This window comes from Rutilus rutilus, assembly GCF_951802725.1.
Source record: "Rutilus rutilus genome assembly, chromosome: 10".
Taxonomy (NCBI): Eukaryota; Metazoa; Chordata; class Actinopteri; order Cypriniformes; family Leuciscidae; genus Rutilus; species Rutilus rutilus.
The window spans coordinates 7526579-7541059 of record NC_140215.1 but is presented as its reverse complement, the minus strand read 5'-3'; the positions used below and the strand labels follow the sequence as shown (position 1 = coordinate 7541059).

General features: G+C 37.9%; 1 protein-coding gene across 6 annotated transcripts in view; it reads right to left on the bottom strand.

Annotated features, from left to right (window-relative positions):
• znf385b (zinc finger protein 385B) overlaps window positions 1-14481 on the bottom strand; it is a 138851-nt gene that overhangs the window by 5212 nt on the left and 119158 nt on the right. For 4 of the 6 annotated variants that reach the window (XM_084420917.1, XM_084420916.1, XM_084420921.1 and 1 more), the window contains 2 exons: window positions 6441-6479; window positions 4519-4702 (listed from right to left, as the gene is read on the bottom strand). In XM_084420917.1, the coding sequence (XP_084277043.1) occupies window positions 4519-4702; window positions 6441-6479 (223 nt within the window). The remainder of the gene's footprint in view (window positions 1-4518; window positions 4703-6440; window positions 6480-14481) is intronic. The other 2 variants (XM_084420919.1, XM_084420918.1) reach the window with 1 other exon arrangement.

Sequence of the window (14481 nt, the reverse complement as noted above, 5' to 3'; positions counted from 1 at the left end):
TAATAATATTTCAATCACAATATTATTATTTTATTTTTCTGTATTTTTGATCAAATAAATGTAGGCTTGATAAGCATAAGAGACTTCTTTGAAAAACGTTAAAAATAGTAACGTTTCCAAACTTTTGACCGGTACTGTATATCTAATTACAAGTACACCATCTTTTGGAATCTGATTATGCCATCCGGATTACATATAATCAGTTACTAGCCAGCACTGGTTACAACAGCGCTGGATAGGGTCAGGCTTCCTTCTAACACCAGTGACTGCTCGGGTCCCGCGTGCTGTAATGTGATAGGACGTGACCCCTGGATCGCCCACCACCCTTACGCCCTTGTCATAGCGTTACATGCCGCGGGAGGATGCCTGTACTCTCCACCCACTCTAACAGGCTTCTGAGGGAATATTCCTCTGGTTTATATGAATGTCGCTTTCTGCTCTTGCTTTTTTTTCTCTCCCCGAGGACTCAAAGCAGCCAGAACAGTCTAATGTTCCCCTATACAGTGACATTACACCCACTGACACTAACCTGAACCTCTAGGCTGGAACTGCTGCTCTTTTGCATTTTTTTTCTCTCTCCCAGTTTCAGTTTATATATCAAATCTTCCAAAGCGTGGTAGGTGGAGACATATGCCTCTTTGTTCTTGTTCTCACTATTTTTTGCGGTGAGTCATAAAGAGCACATTGTAACCGAATAAGAAGACAGATCAGAGATAAAGTACTTTTTGGAAAACTTTTCAAAACTAACAGAAATCATAGACTCCGTAACAAATCCAAGTAACCTGCCTCACTGTCTCTACATTGGCAGCTGCTAATTTGAAATGCCCAACATAGGCAGTAAAAAATCTAAAGCACACAGAGACTCGAGGTATAGTTGCTGCTAAGCTAACAGTGTGATACTTTTTTATAAGCATAAAAACATCCAGCACATTTTTAATTAGATTACACTTTTATAATCAAAGTTTTTGGTTTCAGATGATTTATAGGAATATTCTACAGCAGCTCAAACATCAGTAAGTGGTGTTAGGGTAATGGATTTGATTCCCATGGAATGCATTAACTAATAAAAATGTCTTGGATATACCTCATAATAAAATGCATATGTGTAAACCGCTGCAATAAATATTTATCTAGATTTTTTCAGATGCAGTGCATTATGAGATTGCCTACTTTCTGAAGGACAGTTGAAAAGGTTGGGGTCGGCAAAGCAAAATTTATTTACAGTAAAAAAATAGGGTAAATCAGTAATATTGTGAAATATTTGTACAATTTAAAAGTAGCTGTTTTCTATTTTAATATATTGTAAAAAATTTAGTTTATTCCTGTGATGTCAAACAGGCACGGCGCCAGGATTTCAGTTTTGGATGGGCCAGACCAATTGTGGGTGGGCCTTAAATTAAAAACGTTAAATTAAAAACGTTATCCAATCACTGTTTAACCTAATAAAAATTACTGACTAATATTATCTGTGCGTATAATACAGATTTTAATAGCTTGATGCTCTTTAAATATTTTGTTGCATTGTAAAAAGTGTCGGTGCGTAGGACGGACCTATCCGCGATCGCTCTCCATGGTTCTGACCAAAGAAGAGCGCTTTGTAATCTCCATCATACCTGGCGTTGTCTCTTAGTGCGCTTTGAAGACTCTTGACTATAACTTAACTAAAGGTATACTACCACTAAAGGTATACCATTGCTAGGCGTCTTCAGGGCTATCATCCACTCTCGAGGCAGAGGCGCTGGCGCCCTTCTAGCAATGGCGCTGGTCGCCGAGAAAGATATGATACATCATGAGATGGAGACATGACATGTAAGACATGATTTTGACCACTTCAATGAGTTTTGTTTTGTAGAAAGACTCTTTTTACGATTTTCGTTTTGTATAAATTGTATCTTAATTTTGATCAATGTTTTGTCAACCAATTGCCTGTATTTAAAATAAGAAGAAAATATATAGCAGACAATGTAATAAGGCGCCGCATTGATCGCATTGCACGTGAACTGAAGGGTGCCGAAACTCAGCTTGTGCCTCACAGATTTGAGAAATATAGGCTATCTATCTATTATAGAAAGCTTTACATGTCTACTTTTTAACGCAAATATTCAAAACCAAAAGAAATAGGCTACTCTCTGATTATGAAATTCATATGAAATATGAATTTCTCTCTGGCGTTCATGGCGAGTCCGCATCGTCAACTTCATCAACTTCATCTTTGCAGCGACAAAGAAAACACCAGTTTATTAATAAATAATTAAATGTCTCCTTGCTATTTTAGACACATTCATAATCATTACTTTTACCGGTTCTTTGTGGCTAGCGCGTTCGGTCGTGCGCTTGAGTGCGGATATACAAACGCTCATTATCCTGTGTAGGCTATATTGCCTATTTAAGTAGTATAATTAAAATAATATACAGGGGCGATTTGTCCACGAATGGCTTAAATGAACAGCTAGCCTACTAGTCGACTAGAATTTTTTTTAAGTCGGAGGCAGCCCTTATTCCACATATTTTCGAACCAGGAAGCAGGCCCGGTTGAGCGAGCGACCCTACGGAATGAGCGAGCGGAGCGGAATATTCAGAAATGCGCTCTCCGCTCACGAGCTCTGATCGGAACAAACCCGAACCACTGTCTGCTGAATTTGCGCAGAAACATCAAAATAGACGTAACCAGCTTTTTAAATTTGTTTTTAAAACTAAACATTTAGACTATTTTAACACAAATTATGAGCTTATTGACGATTTTTTATAGTTCTTGACAAAATTAGAACTTTTTTTTTTTTTAAAGAAAAGTTTTGGGTGGGCCTGTTGAAAAGTGGGTGGGCCTAGGCCCGTCAGGCCCACCCATAACGCCGTGCCTGATGTCAAAGCTGAATTATCAGCATCATTACTCCAGTCTTCAGTGTCACATGATTCATAAATCATTCTAATATTCTGATTTGGTATTCAAGAAACATTTCTTGTTATTACTGTTGAAAACAGTTGCTTAATTTTTGTGTGTAAACTCTGATACATTTTTTTTTTTACCAGATGAATAGAAAGTTTAAAAGAACAGCATTTATTTGAAACAGAAATCTTTGTAACAATGTAAAAGTCTTTACTGGCACTTTTGATACATTTTAAATGTACTCTTGCTGAAAATGTTAATTAAAAAAACTTAAAAAAAAAACAAAAAAAACTTTTTCTCACCCCAAACTTTTGAATGGTATAAAACAATTCCAATTTAAAATTTGGCTAAACGAAGCAATCCATCCTTTGAAACAAAAGTGTTTATGATGCCTTAAAATACAGTAGGCAGCTCCCTAGTTTTAGGAACAGAGCCACAGTGATAACAACTGGCACTTCTTGTTTGGATGCAGATCAAGCAGTGAACGTAATGTTGAAACGACCTTGCTATATCCTTTCTGAAAAAGTCTGGATCTTAAGAAAAAAAAACACAAAAAAAAACAAAAAAAAACAGAGCAATTACCGTGCACACACATCCCAGAATAATCCAACACATGGAGTTCTAAAAAATTACATAAAGCAAGCTCTTACGTAAAGCACTGGCGCTAGCAATTTTAATGATTTAGTGCTTGAAGTTTTCCCATGTAAACTAAAACTGACTGAATTGTGTGTTGCCAGGGTTTGGGGAGAGACGGAAACAGCAGCCCCCCTCCCGAGCCTCAGTCCGAGATCAACACCGCACTAATACGACGGCATGACAGTGAGGACCCATAAGCCATCTGTGAATCAGGCTGACATTCATTTGGCCTGATTTGTGCAAAGACACTGCATATCAATGAGGACAACACCACTGCCTAATAAACGAGGCGCACCCAAATCGGTCTCAGAGACTGTAGCTAGAGAACGAGCGAATTCGGAAAGTATGCACTGGCTCTGATTTGCACCCCGTAGGGCATGTGTCTTGGTACATCCCAGTCTTAATTCTTAATCAGACACAAGGGCCTGGAATTGAGTGGGTCACAGCGTGAAGCAAAGATCAGATGATTATGTTCTCTGAAATGTAACACAAATCTAATTCAGTCAAATCAAAGGCCAGAGAGGATGAAAAAAGAAAATAACAGCATCCCAGCACGCATCCTACCGCCTGTTCCAATTCCGGAAGCGTTTTCCAAAATGAAACATTTAAACGCAACACAAAAAGAGACAAAAAGGTCATGTGCATGAAACTCAATGTGCAGGTAATGATGAAAGAAGCAAACAGAGCTGCAGGAAAAGTGTTCTGTTGTTAGCATGATAAAGCATATGGCTTATTACTGCCACAGCAGGGCTGCTGCTTACCTCGGCACATGAACAACGAGAACGCCCTTGGTCACCCTAAAGTAGTCTAGATGCTTTTATGAGGAACTACGTAGAGTGCACACAAACACAAGCACATGGAGTGTGTAAACAGTGGCGAGGGTTCGGGGTTAGAGCGGCGGGAAGAAAAGCATGGAGTTAAACGCACATGGAGAGGGAAGGACAGGAGAAAGAGGATGGGACAGGTGATGTGGAGCAAGAACAAAAGGAGCTATTAACCTGGTTGGTCAGAGCAGCTGGCAGTGACTGCAGTGCAGGAGGAAGTGGTGGTGGTGTTGGTGGTGGTGATTGTCTTAGCACCGCTGTCCTGGGCGGCTGCACTTTTCTGCTTATTTTTCGTGGACTCCTGTGCTTTGAGCTTCTTGGCATGTTTACTGCCTTTGTAGTGCGCCTCGGCTTGGCTCTACAAAGGAGAACAAATGAACCATCCAATCAGGCTCATTTCTAACAACTAGCATCTACCATCATGGACCGCAATCACACACACACACACACACACACATTTCAGACATGCTTTCAATAGCAGGCACTGTTCAAATCAAGGTAAGGATGAGAGGGTGAGATTTGGGTGAGCGAATTTTCCAGAGCCTAAGAAATAGAGACGGACATGCCGTGTAGGGGATTGATTCTCAACAGAAGAAACTAAATGGACATCGATAGCTGGCACTCATTGAGGTTGTTAATGGAGAGTTTACTCGTATCTTTAGTTGTTCAACTTTCAAGTGGAGATTTAAAGGGAAAATGACTACTTCACACTTAAATAGAATGAGAGGGAGTGAGAGAGAAAGAGCTTATGATGGATTTGGATCCCCTTTGAATATCTGACTGCTAAGAATTAGGGGCTTAATTTCTCAATTTTATGACATCAAAAGTGACAAAGTCCCAAAAGACCTATGGATTTTCTCTCCAAATGCTGATACTCTGTCACATTCACTAACTGTAAGTTTAAGGCACCGCTCACGGATGTTTTTCCTGCAGATTATTCAAAGAGGAAGTCTGCAGTTTCCAGTTTTCAAGGTGTTGAAATAGCAATTACAGGAATGTAAGGACTTGTCACTGCTCTGTTCTTGTATTCATTATTGTCCCTCCAAAATGAGATATAAACAATAGCATTACATTTAAATCATTAGGATTTCCATCACAAATCAAACAACAAGCATTTCAGGTAAGGGCCATTCACACTGACAGAGATTGTTCTCAACAAGTGCTGCTAATCTTTTTTTTTATCTTGTAATTGTATTACATTTATAATTATATATTTCATATATATATATATTAAAAAATAAATCGCTCTCAGTGTGAACCTTCACCAAACCTGTATTTGGGGGACTTGGATATAGGGACGAGTTTTATAAATTCAGTGATTGCAGAACAGTATTGGATGTGCCTCTATTGAAAGAAACATATTAACTTTACTAGTTAATACATATATACATTTGATCAAAACAAACACACAAACAGACAGACAAAAGAATATCTATTACAAAGCATGCGGCTAACATCATGTAGTAAAGGTGCTGGGATTAAAGAGGGGTCAAAGTTCTTTTGTGTCTTTTTTTTTGTCATAAAGACAAAATGGCTGCCGTTCACTTGTGATCTTGTGAATGTGTGTTGAACCATCTGAGTCAGAGCTGAAAAAACATGAAATATGATAAGAGAGAAGAAAGACAGAGACAGACCAAGCGAAAATGAGGTGCGTAACATCCATCGCACCAACAGCACAGATTGCTTGTTCAAGTGACAGGCACGACAGTCATAATGACACACAGGACGCTCCTGCAGACAGTGACAGGAGAGAATGATGTGACGACCTGGGGCGTTTTGTCTTCTCTACACTGTGCAAATGTTAGCAGCGTCTGTGACCTGGATTAAGTGCACTTGACATTTATAAATTGACTTTCTCCCAAGCTAAGTGTGAGCCCATTTCAATATTTACAAAAACATAATTTCAGTCTTTATAACATCAAGTGTCTACCAGCTTAGTTCTAGCAATCACAGGGCCTCATTCTTGGAACACGATCAGCAGAAATTTCTCTGTAAATTGTTTTAAACATAGAACGGGCTTACAAACCCGTTTATGTTTTGTGAACATTAAAGGTATAGTTCACCCAGAAATTAACATTTTTTCATAATTTACTCACCCTCATGTTGTTCCAAACCTGTACGCATATTTCTTTCTTCTGCAAAACACAAAAGAGGATATTTTGAAGAATGTTGGGGTCCAAACAACATTGGACTCCATTGACTGTAACTGTATGGGGAGGGGGAAACACTGAGGCATTTTTTTTTTTTTTTCAAATGATCTTCTTTTGTGTTCCACAGAAGAAAGTCACCAATAAACATTAAACAATAAACAATTAACATCCATATCAATCGTGTAAAGTATATATTGCACTGTTGATTTTAAGTCCTCACTTCACTCTCCAATGAATTGAGAAAATGAGTCTGGAATTGCAATTTGGAAATTAGCTTCATTGATTAAAAGAAATCTGGAATTGGAATCAAACGGCCCTTCGATTTAGTCTACCATTCAAAAGTGGTATCTCTTGGTGTCTCTTATGCTCACCAAAGCTGTATTTACTGTATTTGATCAAATATATAATTACAATTATTTTAATATTTGAATATATTTTAAAATGTAATTTATTCCTGTGGTCAAAGCTGAATTTTTAGCATCATTACTCCAGTCTTCAGTGTCACACGATCCTTGCTGAATATGCTGATTTGATGCTCATTAAACTTTTCTTATTATTATATATGCTGAAAACAGTTGTGTTGCTTCATATTTTTGTGGAAACCACAGTACATTTAGAAAATACAAATGCATCCTTGCTAAATAAAAGTATACATTTCTTAAAAAGAAATCTTAATGACCCCAAACTTTTGAACAGTAACGTACACAGATTATCAAAATCAACCATCAATTTATGCGAGAATGGTTTGCAAAACGATTTAATATACAAATTCATTCTGCTTGGCTTGAATGAATAGTCACAATGCTGCAATTTATTTGTGAATACTTTCACAAACATTTTCACTCAGAAATTCGTTCCGTTCGTGTATCATCAACGAGGCCCATTGAGCGTATATGACATTCTTCAGTGAACAGTCAGGCACATACACACTTTATTAATAGCTATGTTGCAAAACAAGTCTTTGCAACAAGAGCAGGACACGAACGAGCAAACATAAAAAGACTTGCATAGGCAATAAGCACCAGTAAGCCTTTCTGCTGATATTTGCAAATACGAGCTGCCAGCAATATCAGTGCATTACCCTACAGCTGTCTCTGTATCCTCCCGTTCAGCGCTCATGTACTGTACAAGAAACCTGTCAAACACATACACACCTACACATTGTAACAGCTTGATGTATGAAAGTACACAGTTGATCTTTTAGGGAGTCTATTTTCTCATGCATACAGGCTTTGACTTTGTGGTTTTCACAGGCCCGGCTGATGCAATACACAGACCGGCCTCAGATGGGGCATCACTGTCAGAAATGTATTTGATTTCCTATTTCTCCTATTTTTTGTTATCCTCTGATCCCACTACAATATGTCTTATAAAAGCGGTTTGCACATATTTCTTCTATGTTAAAAGTCCTAGTTGCAGAATGCAACTGAAATGCCTATCCTATCTGAGCCATCTGCAATACTTTAAACATAGCTCCTATTTTAGCATGGCTACCTGTTTTTCCAAACAACTGCAGAAGGGTGGAGGGTTCAGAAAATATGTAGGTCGTTATATGTCATAATCTTGGTTTGGTGCTGCTAATGGCACAGAAACGACACACTCCACCTTTAAACGCATGTGTGCTTGCAAAGATGTGCATGCAATTAGTCTTACAATGACAATCTCAAATGATTTAGCCAATTATGCAATACAAGCATTATTAGTGCCACAGTCCCTGCCACAAAACATCTGCTCACAAACTTCCTCAATGCATGAAGTCATACAGCAATTATTACCTACTCTATTCCCTCACCCCTCATTTCAGCCTTTTAAATAATTTTTAAGCACAATAACAGCCTTAATTTGATGAAAAATACAAGCCAAACGGTAAGGCCTGATTATTAGCCAATTTCCAGACTTTTTTTTTATCATCTCAGAGCACAGATAAAAGTGTTTTAGTCCAGCTTATAATAAATGTTTTTTTTTTTTTTTTTTTTTTTTTTTACATTTCCACCTCCTACTCAAAGCTCAAGACATCAGAAGATTCCTTACATGTGTGAACTCCAGATTAATCTTTTGGCAGAACACACCCTGATCTGAACTCCCTCTGGTAATACATCTTCCAAATAACTACTTTTAAAAAGACAAAAGAATTAGCTCTTAAATAGAGATTGGAATTGCAATACTTGATTCCAGTTCCGTAACGATTCCATTAATTCTTTTAGTACTTTTGAAGAACACCCATCCTCATAATTAGTCCTAACTATAAAACATAAAAATATGAATGTTTTTGTTTAATATTTTTGTTTGTTTCTTATTTATAATTAACTCTTTCCCAGCCAGTGTTTTTTTTTAAAGTTAAAAAGTTTTTGACCATTTTCACAAAAAATGCATGGCCCCCAGAATATTTTGTTTTATGAATATCTGAACATGCAATTTTTAAACAAAGGTCTGCTTTTAAACAACAACAACAAAAAATCATTATTTTTTATCAACACTTGAATGTAGGTAAGTTTCATAAAAAAGCAACATTTTAAGCAAAAAGCTCAGTCCTATAGCAGGTCCTGGGTCGACATTTCATTCTGTAACATTAGGCAGTTTTGATTTATATGTTGTTTAGTGTTGATGATCGCATTATTTTTCATATGCATATGATTATTAAAGCCTGAGAATTCCATCAATAGTGGGGGAGCAGTTCCTCACAAATTACAGAAATTTTCATCAATGGTGGGGAAAGAGTTAAAGAGCTTACAACTAAATTCAACATTATTAATTTTGCCGTGATGCTGGATTCAATAACAACACCTATGAAGAGATGATGCCAACCCCTGCGTGGACTTCAGATGATGCCAACTCTGAATCAACAAACACAACTGCCAAATTTTCATATGATCATAACTTGTAATAACTGCTTCAATGAGATTATTTTTTCCAGCCTAAATGAATACATGAAGCTAGCTAACTGTGTGATTTGTATTATCTTAGAACTGTACATTTCTGAAATGTGGACATTACATGGACACAGCCACCTCTGATGTAGAAACATGCATTTTCTGTAAAGCTGCTTTGAAATGAAATGTATTGTGAAATATACACAGATAAATGTCAATTGAATTGAATGCAGCCCTGTTTTTACAGTACTAGTAGCATATTTTATTCTCAGAAATGCAGATTGTCAAGAACCGTTAACAACTAAAAAGTTAAAAAGAAATAGATTATTCAGTAACAGTATTAAATGGAAATTATTCTGACCCACACAAAGTTCACAAGAACTGCTCCAGATCTCAAAGTAGTGATTTATTTTTCTTCTTATCTCCTCACATGTAGTGTAAGGCCCATATACACCAGGTATTAAGATCTGTCTCAGTGATCCAATCAGTCATCCCAAAAATATCACTGTGTACACATTTTAGTACGTATTAAATTGAGGTTTTGAAGGTGGAAAAACCCTAAAATCTGGCAGATAATCTGATGCCCTTCGACTCGACATGAATGATACCACAACCCCCCCCCCCCCCCCCCCCATCCCATACCCCTCAACAAACAAAACAAAAAAAACAAAAACAAAAACAAATTATACTCTTCAAAAGCATGGGGTCAGTAAGATCTGCACTAAGGCTGCAATTATTTGATCAAAATGCAGTAAAAACAAACAGTAATACTGTGAAATCTACAATTACAATTTATTGTGTAAATAATCTACAATTTCTATTTTAATATATTTGAAAATGTAATTTATTTGCTGCATTTTCAGCATAATTACTCCAGTCTTCAGTGTCACATGGTCCCCCAGAAATCATTCTAATATGCTGATTTGCTGCTCCAAAGAAACATTCCCTATTATTATCAATGTTGAAAACAGTTGTGCTGCTTAATATTTTTCTGTCACTTTTGGATGGATGGATGGATGGATGGATGGATGGATGGATGGATGGATGGATGGATGGATGAATAATTGTTCACCATCATAGGTGTAAATGTTGACTAAGTTGTGTTGAAATTTGAAACCAAGCTCGCCTTATGCTGCTGGGTAACGTTAGTCAAGCAACGACACAACAGTTCAACAGAGACACGTGTTGCGGGGGTGTGACGGCTGTAATGACACAGAATGTATAAGCGACCATAAAGCTTTAATGAGATATGCTGGTTATCTGCCATATTGGCTTGTTCTCACATAAGGGCTGTTGGTCTCTGGGGGGAAGCCTCCACTTCACCTAATGTCACATCACAGCAGGACACACACCTTTAGATCAGGTAACTTCAAATGAAATTGCCGGGGCTTCTCTGTTACACTGAGCGCAAATGGAGATAAAACAGCTCATTTACAGAAGATAAGGGAAACCTAAGAGCGTACTCCAGCCATTATTCTCATTTCTTTAATGCAGTCTTCAAAAGAACAACACACGGCTGATTCACCTTCAAAACAAACCCCTTACGAAGGAAAAAAAAATCAGACAATGTAATGTAACTGACAAAATACAAAGCCGATGGGGGGAAAAAGTTATAGTATAAACAGTTTATATGTTTTTGAAACAGCCAGTGGAGTAAAAAAGCTTAAAAATTCAGCAGCGATTTTCCCACAATCGCAGAGTTTATTCAGGCCACATCTGCAAAAAATTATTTTAACAGCTAAACTGAGGGCCAAGATTTCTGAGACAAAATATAAAATAAAAAAACCATATCAAACCAAAAACAGTTTATAGAACTGTCAGCTGCCTGTAGGCCTTGCCTGAAGTGTAATTACGGCATTAAAAAAGTTGCATTCTACAGAAAATGGGAGCATGTTTAGTTTGTGGAAAGAACATAAAATATAATGCAGAACACATTAATGGTAAGGTCATTTATATGAGGCATTTCAGAGGCTGGAGTTGAACTATAAAGTCGCACGGGGTCAGTAAATTGCGCGATGGATTTGAATGGTTAAAGACCGTAATTATACGGCTGGCAAAGTTTCATAATGGACATAAATGCCATTTAAGGTTTGGCTTTTACACACATTGATCTGAGCCATTAATTAGAGCTAATCTATAGTGATTCAGGGAACATGTACTGCGTGTGATCGGTCTGTCCATTTGAACACATTAGCCTAACAGCATTGGTGACGCTCACCAGTCAAATGCTCAGTGTGACAGCAGTTACACAACGTACCGTTCAAAAATATCTTATGCTCACCAGGGCTGCTTTTATTTGATAGAAAATACAGCAGAAACAGTGAAATTGTGTAACATTATTACAATTTAAAAGAACTGTTTTATATTCAAATCTATTTAAAAACGTAATTAATTCCTGATGGCAAAGCTGGCAGTCATGTGGATTCTTTGTGGAAACGGTAATATATTTTAATGATGAATAGAAACTTTAAAAGAAAAGCATTTATATGAAATAGAAATTTTGTGTAAAACTGTAAATGTCTTTACTGTCACTTCTGATCAATTTAATGCATCCTTGCTGAATAAAAGTACTAATTTCTTTTTAAAAAATGACCGCAAACTTTTGAATGGTGGTGTAAATTGTTTGTGATTATTTTACATGTATATTTAATAAAAAAATAAACAAAAGATTGGCAACAAACCACACAGCAAACACCTGGAATTCCCTAACAACCACATAGCAACAGTTTGGAAACCACCTAAAAGTTTTGCACAAGCAAGCACCACTTATTCAATTTATTCATAACATAAAATGTAAAAATATATGCTGAAATAACAGAATTAGCAGAAACGTACAACTAAATATAAAGACATTCTAATATTCTAGAAAATATGTAGAGAATTACATACATGCACTCTGTAAAAAAAAAAAAAACCCAAGTCGCTAGACAGCATTTTTTGAAAACCACTGATCTGAACGAATCTGAGTATCATTGTTATTTTATGCTACTATGGGAATATTTTACAGTGCAAGAAGAGAGGTATATCACACCCTATTTATCTCATCTGTTCATGTTTCATTAAAATGCCCATAAGATACTTCACAGCGACACACTTGGACTAATTATGGAAAGAAACGCACTTAGTGGAACTGCTTCCCTCGAAACTTCATTCGAGCTTGGCCGAGGATGTGTTCAACCTTTAGCCTAGTTGCACAATGATTTTTTCCCCTCTGGCAACAGGATTGGATGACACAGTGAGTCCAGAGCGTGCGCTAAAGGATGGGATTAAATTACATCGCAGGACTGTGGCAAAACGAAGAGGCGTTTATTTAAAGCTTTAATAAAGTCGAGGATAAAGTTGGTAGCTTCCGAGAGTGAAGGCTAATCTACACGAGCAAGCTGCGAGACCAATACGAGCCATTTTGCCTGTGTATAATGTGTGCAGATCTCTGTTCTCCTGGAACATGAAATAGTAACAGCGCAGCGCTTGACAAACAAGGCATCTTCAGGCCTGCGGAGAGCGAAGGTAAACAGGGGACACGGGCTGATTCCTTCTGACACGCAAACCAGAGCATCACTTCCACTTAAGCAAGATGTGCTCTGGACTGGGCCTGCAGATGAGCATCTCCAGGGAGCGCAGAGAGCAGGAGAGACAGCTCTATCGGTGGAGATCACAACGTGGCAACACATGCACCCCGAATTAGCATCAAAGCGCTTGGCAGTCTGGGGAACATCCGTTGACACTTCTGCTCGCCCCATGCTAGCTCAGATACGCCGCTTTATCTTAAAAGCATTGCTCAAATGGGCGATTGCGAGAGAAAACGGTTTTAAATTATCGCAAGAAGGGCAATCACACTTTCCGCTTTTATTGTGCTTGTTTGGAGCACGTGAGAGAAAGAGAGAGAAAAGGGGCAAAGCGATAACGGCCAAGACAAGTTAATCTCTAGCAGTCGCTTCAATTCAGAAGCACATAGGCTGTGTTGGAAAACAAGGGTTTCAAACTCGATAGCAATTACGCACCGCGGGAGGGAAGAACAGGCCGGCTGGGACACCCAGCGGCCGCCCCACAGAGACAACAGAACCACATCTGCCTTTGCTCAGAAGTCCAAAGGGGTTCCCCGGGTTCCTGTGCTGCATTCCTGCCTGTTTGTCATGAAAAAGACCTGAAGGAGACAACACAGATGCACAATGGTGTTCCTGCGTCTGTTTTCAACTCTGAGAGAAACCTTTTCTCAATTACCGCTCACAGTGGGAGCCCTCTGTCATCCAGGGCTTATTGCCACCCTGTGCCATTCATCTTGAATTAAATGGCTTAATCAATGCCAAGACAGAGTGGAACAACATGGCAGTACAGTAAGTAATTACCCCTCTCCCATAGAGAACAACACAACACAAGCCTCTGCCAGCTAACTCTGCGCAGAACCCCACACCTGTGTGTGCACTCGTAAACACAACGGTACTGTTTAGTGCAACCGCTGGGATTTTACTGCTCTGCCAGTGAGTAAACAACGGCACATTTTATTTGGGACATTATGCATGAAAATCTATTACTATAGGTTACAAAATGTAAGGGAACACAAAACTAGCAGCTAAGTGATATACCAAAACAATCTGATAAAACTGATGTAAACTGTGCAATAAAATATGAATACCTTTTTAAGCTCACCAAGTTATTTGATTATAAATACAGTAAAAACAGTAACATTGCAATATACAATATAGAGTGGTATTGGTGGATTATCTCAGTCTTTCTCTTTCATAATATTCAATATACTGCAAGCTCACACCCAGAGTTATGCAAAATTCAGAATGAAGAGGATTGGCTGACTTTTAAAATTCATGAGTGTGAATATTAAAGGGATATTTCACCGCTGGAAAGATGAATGTGTATTTAAATTGGGTCATTTATGTAGTAGAAATGTGAAATTATTTTAGAAGTTGGTGCATTCTAGACTGAGAAAAGCCAGAACATGTATTTTCAGCTCATGTGGATGAAAGACAACAACTCCCAGAAGGCACTTGCTTCGCTGTATTTTTAAAACGCAAAGTTGAACACCAAAATTTGTATTTGAACTGTACTACACACCAAATGCTGCGCAAAAAAATTATTATTGACGTATTTTCTGATTTTTGTTT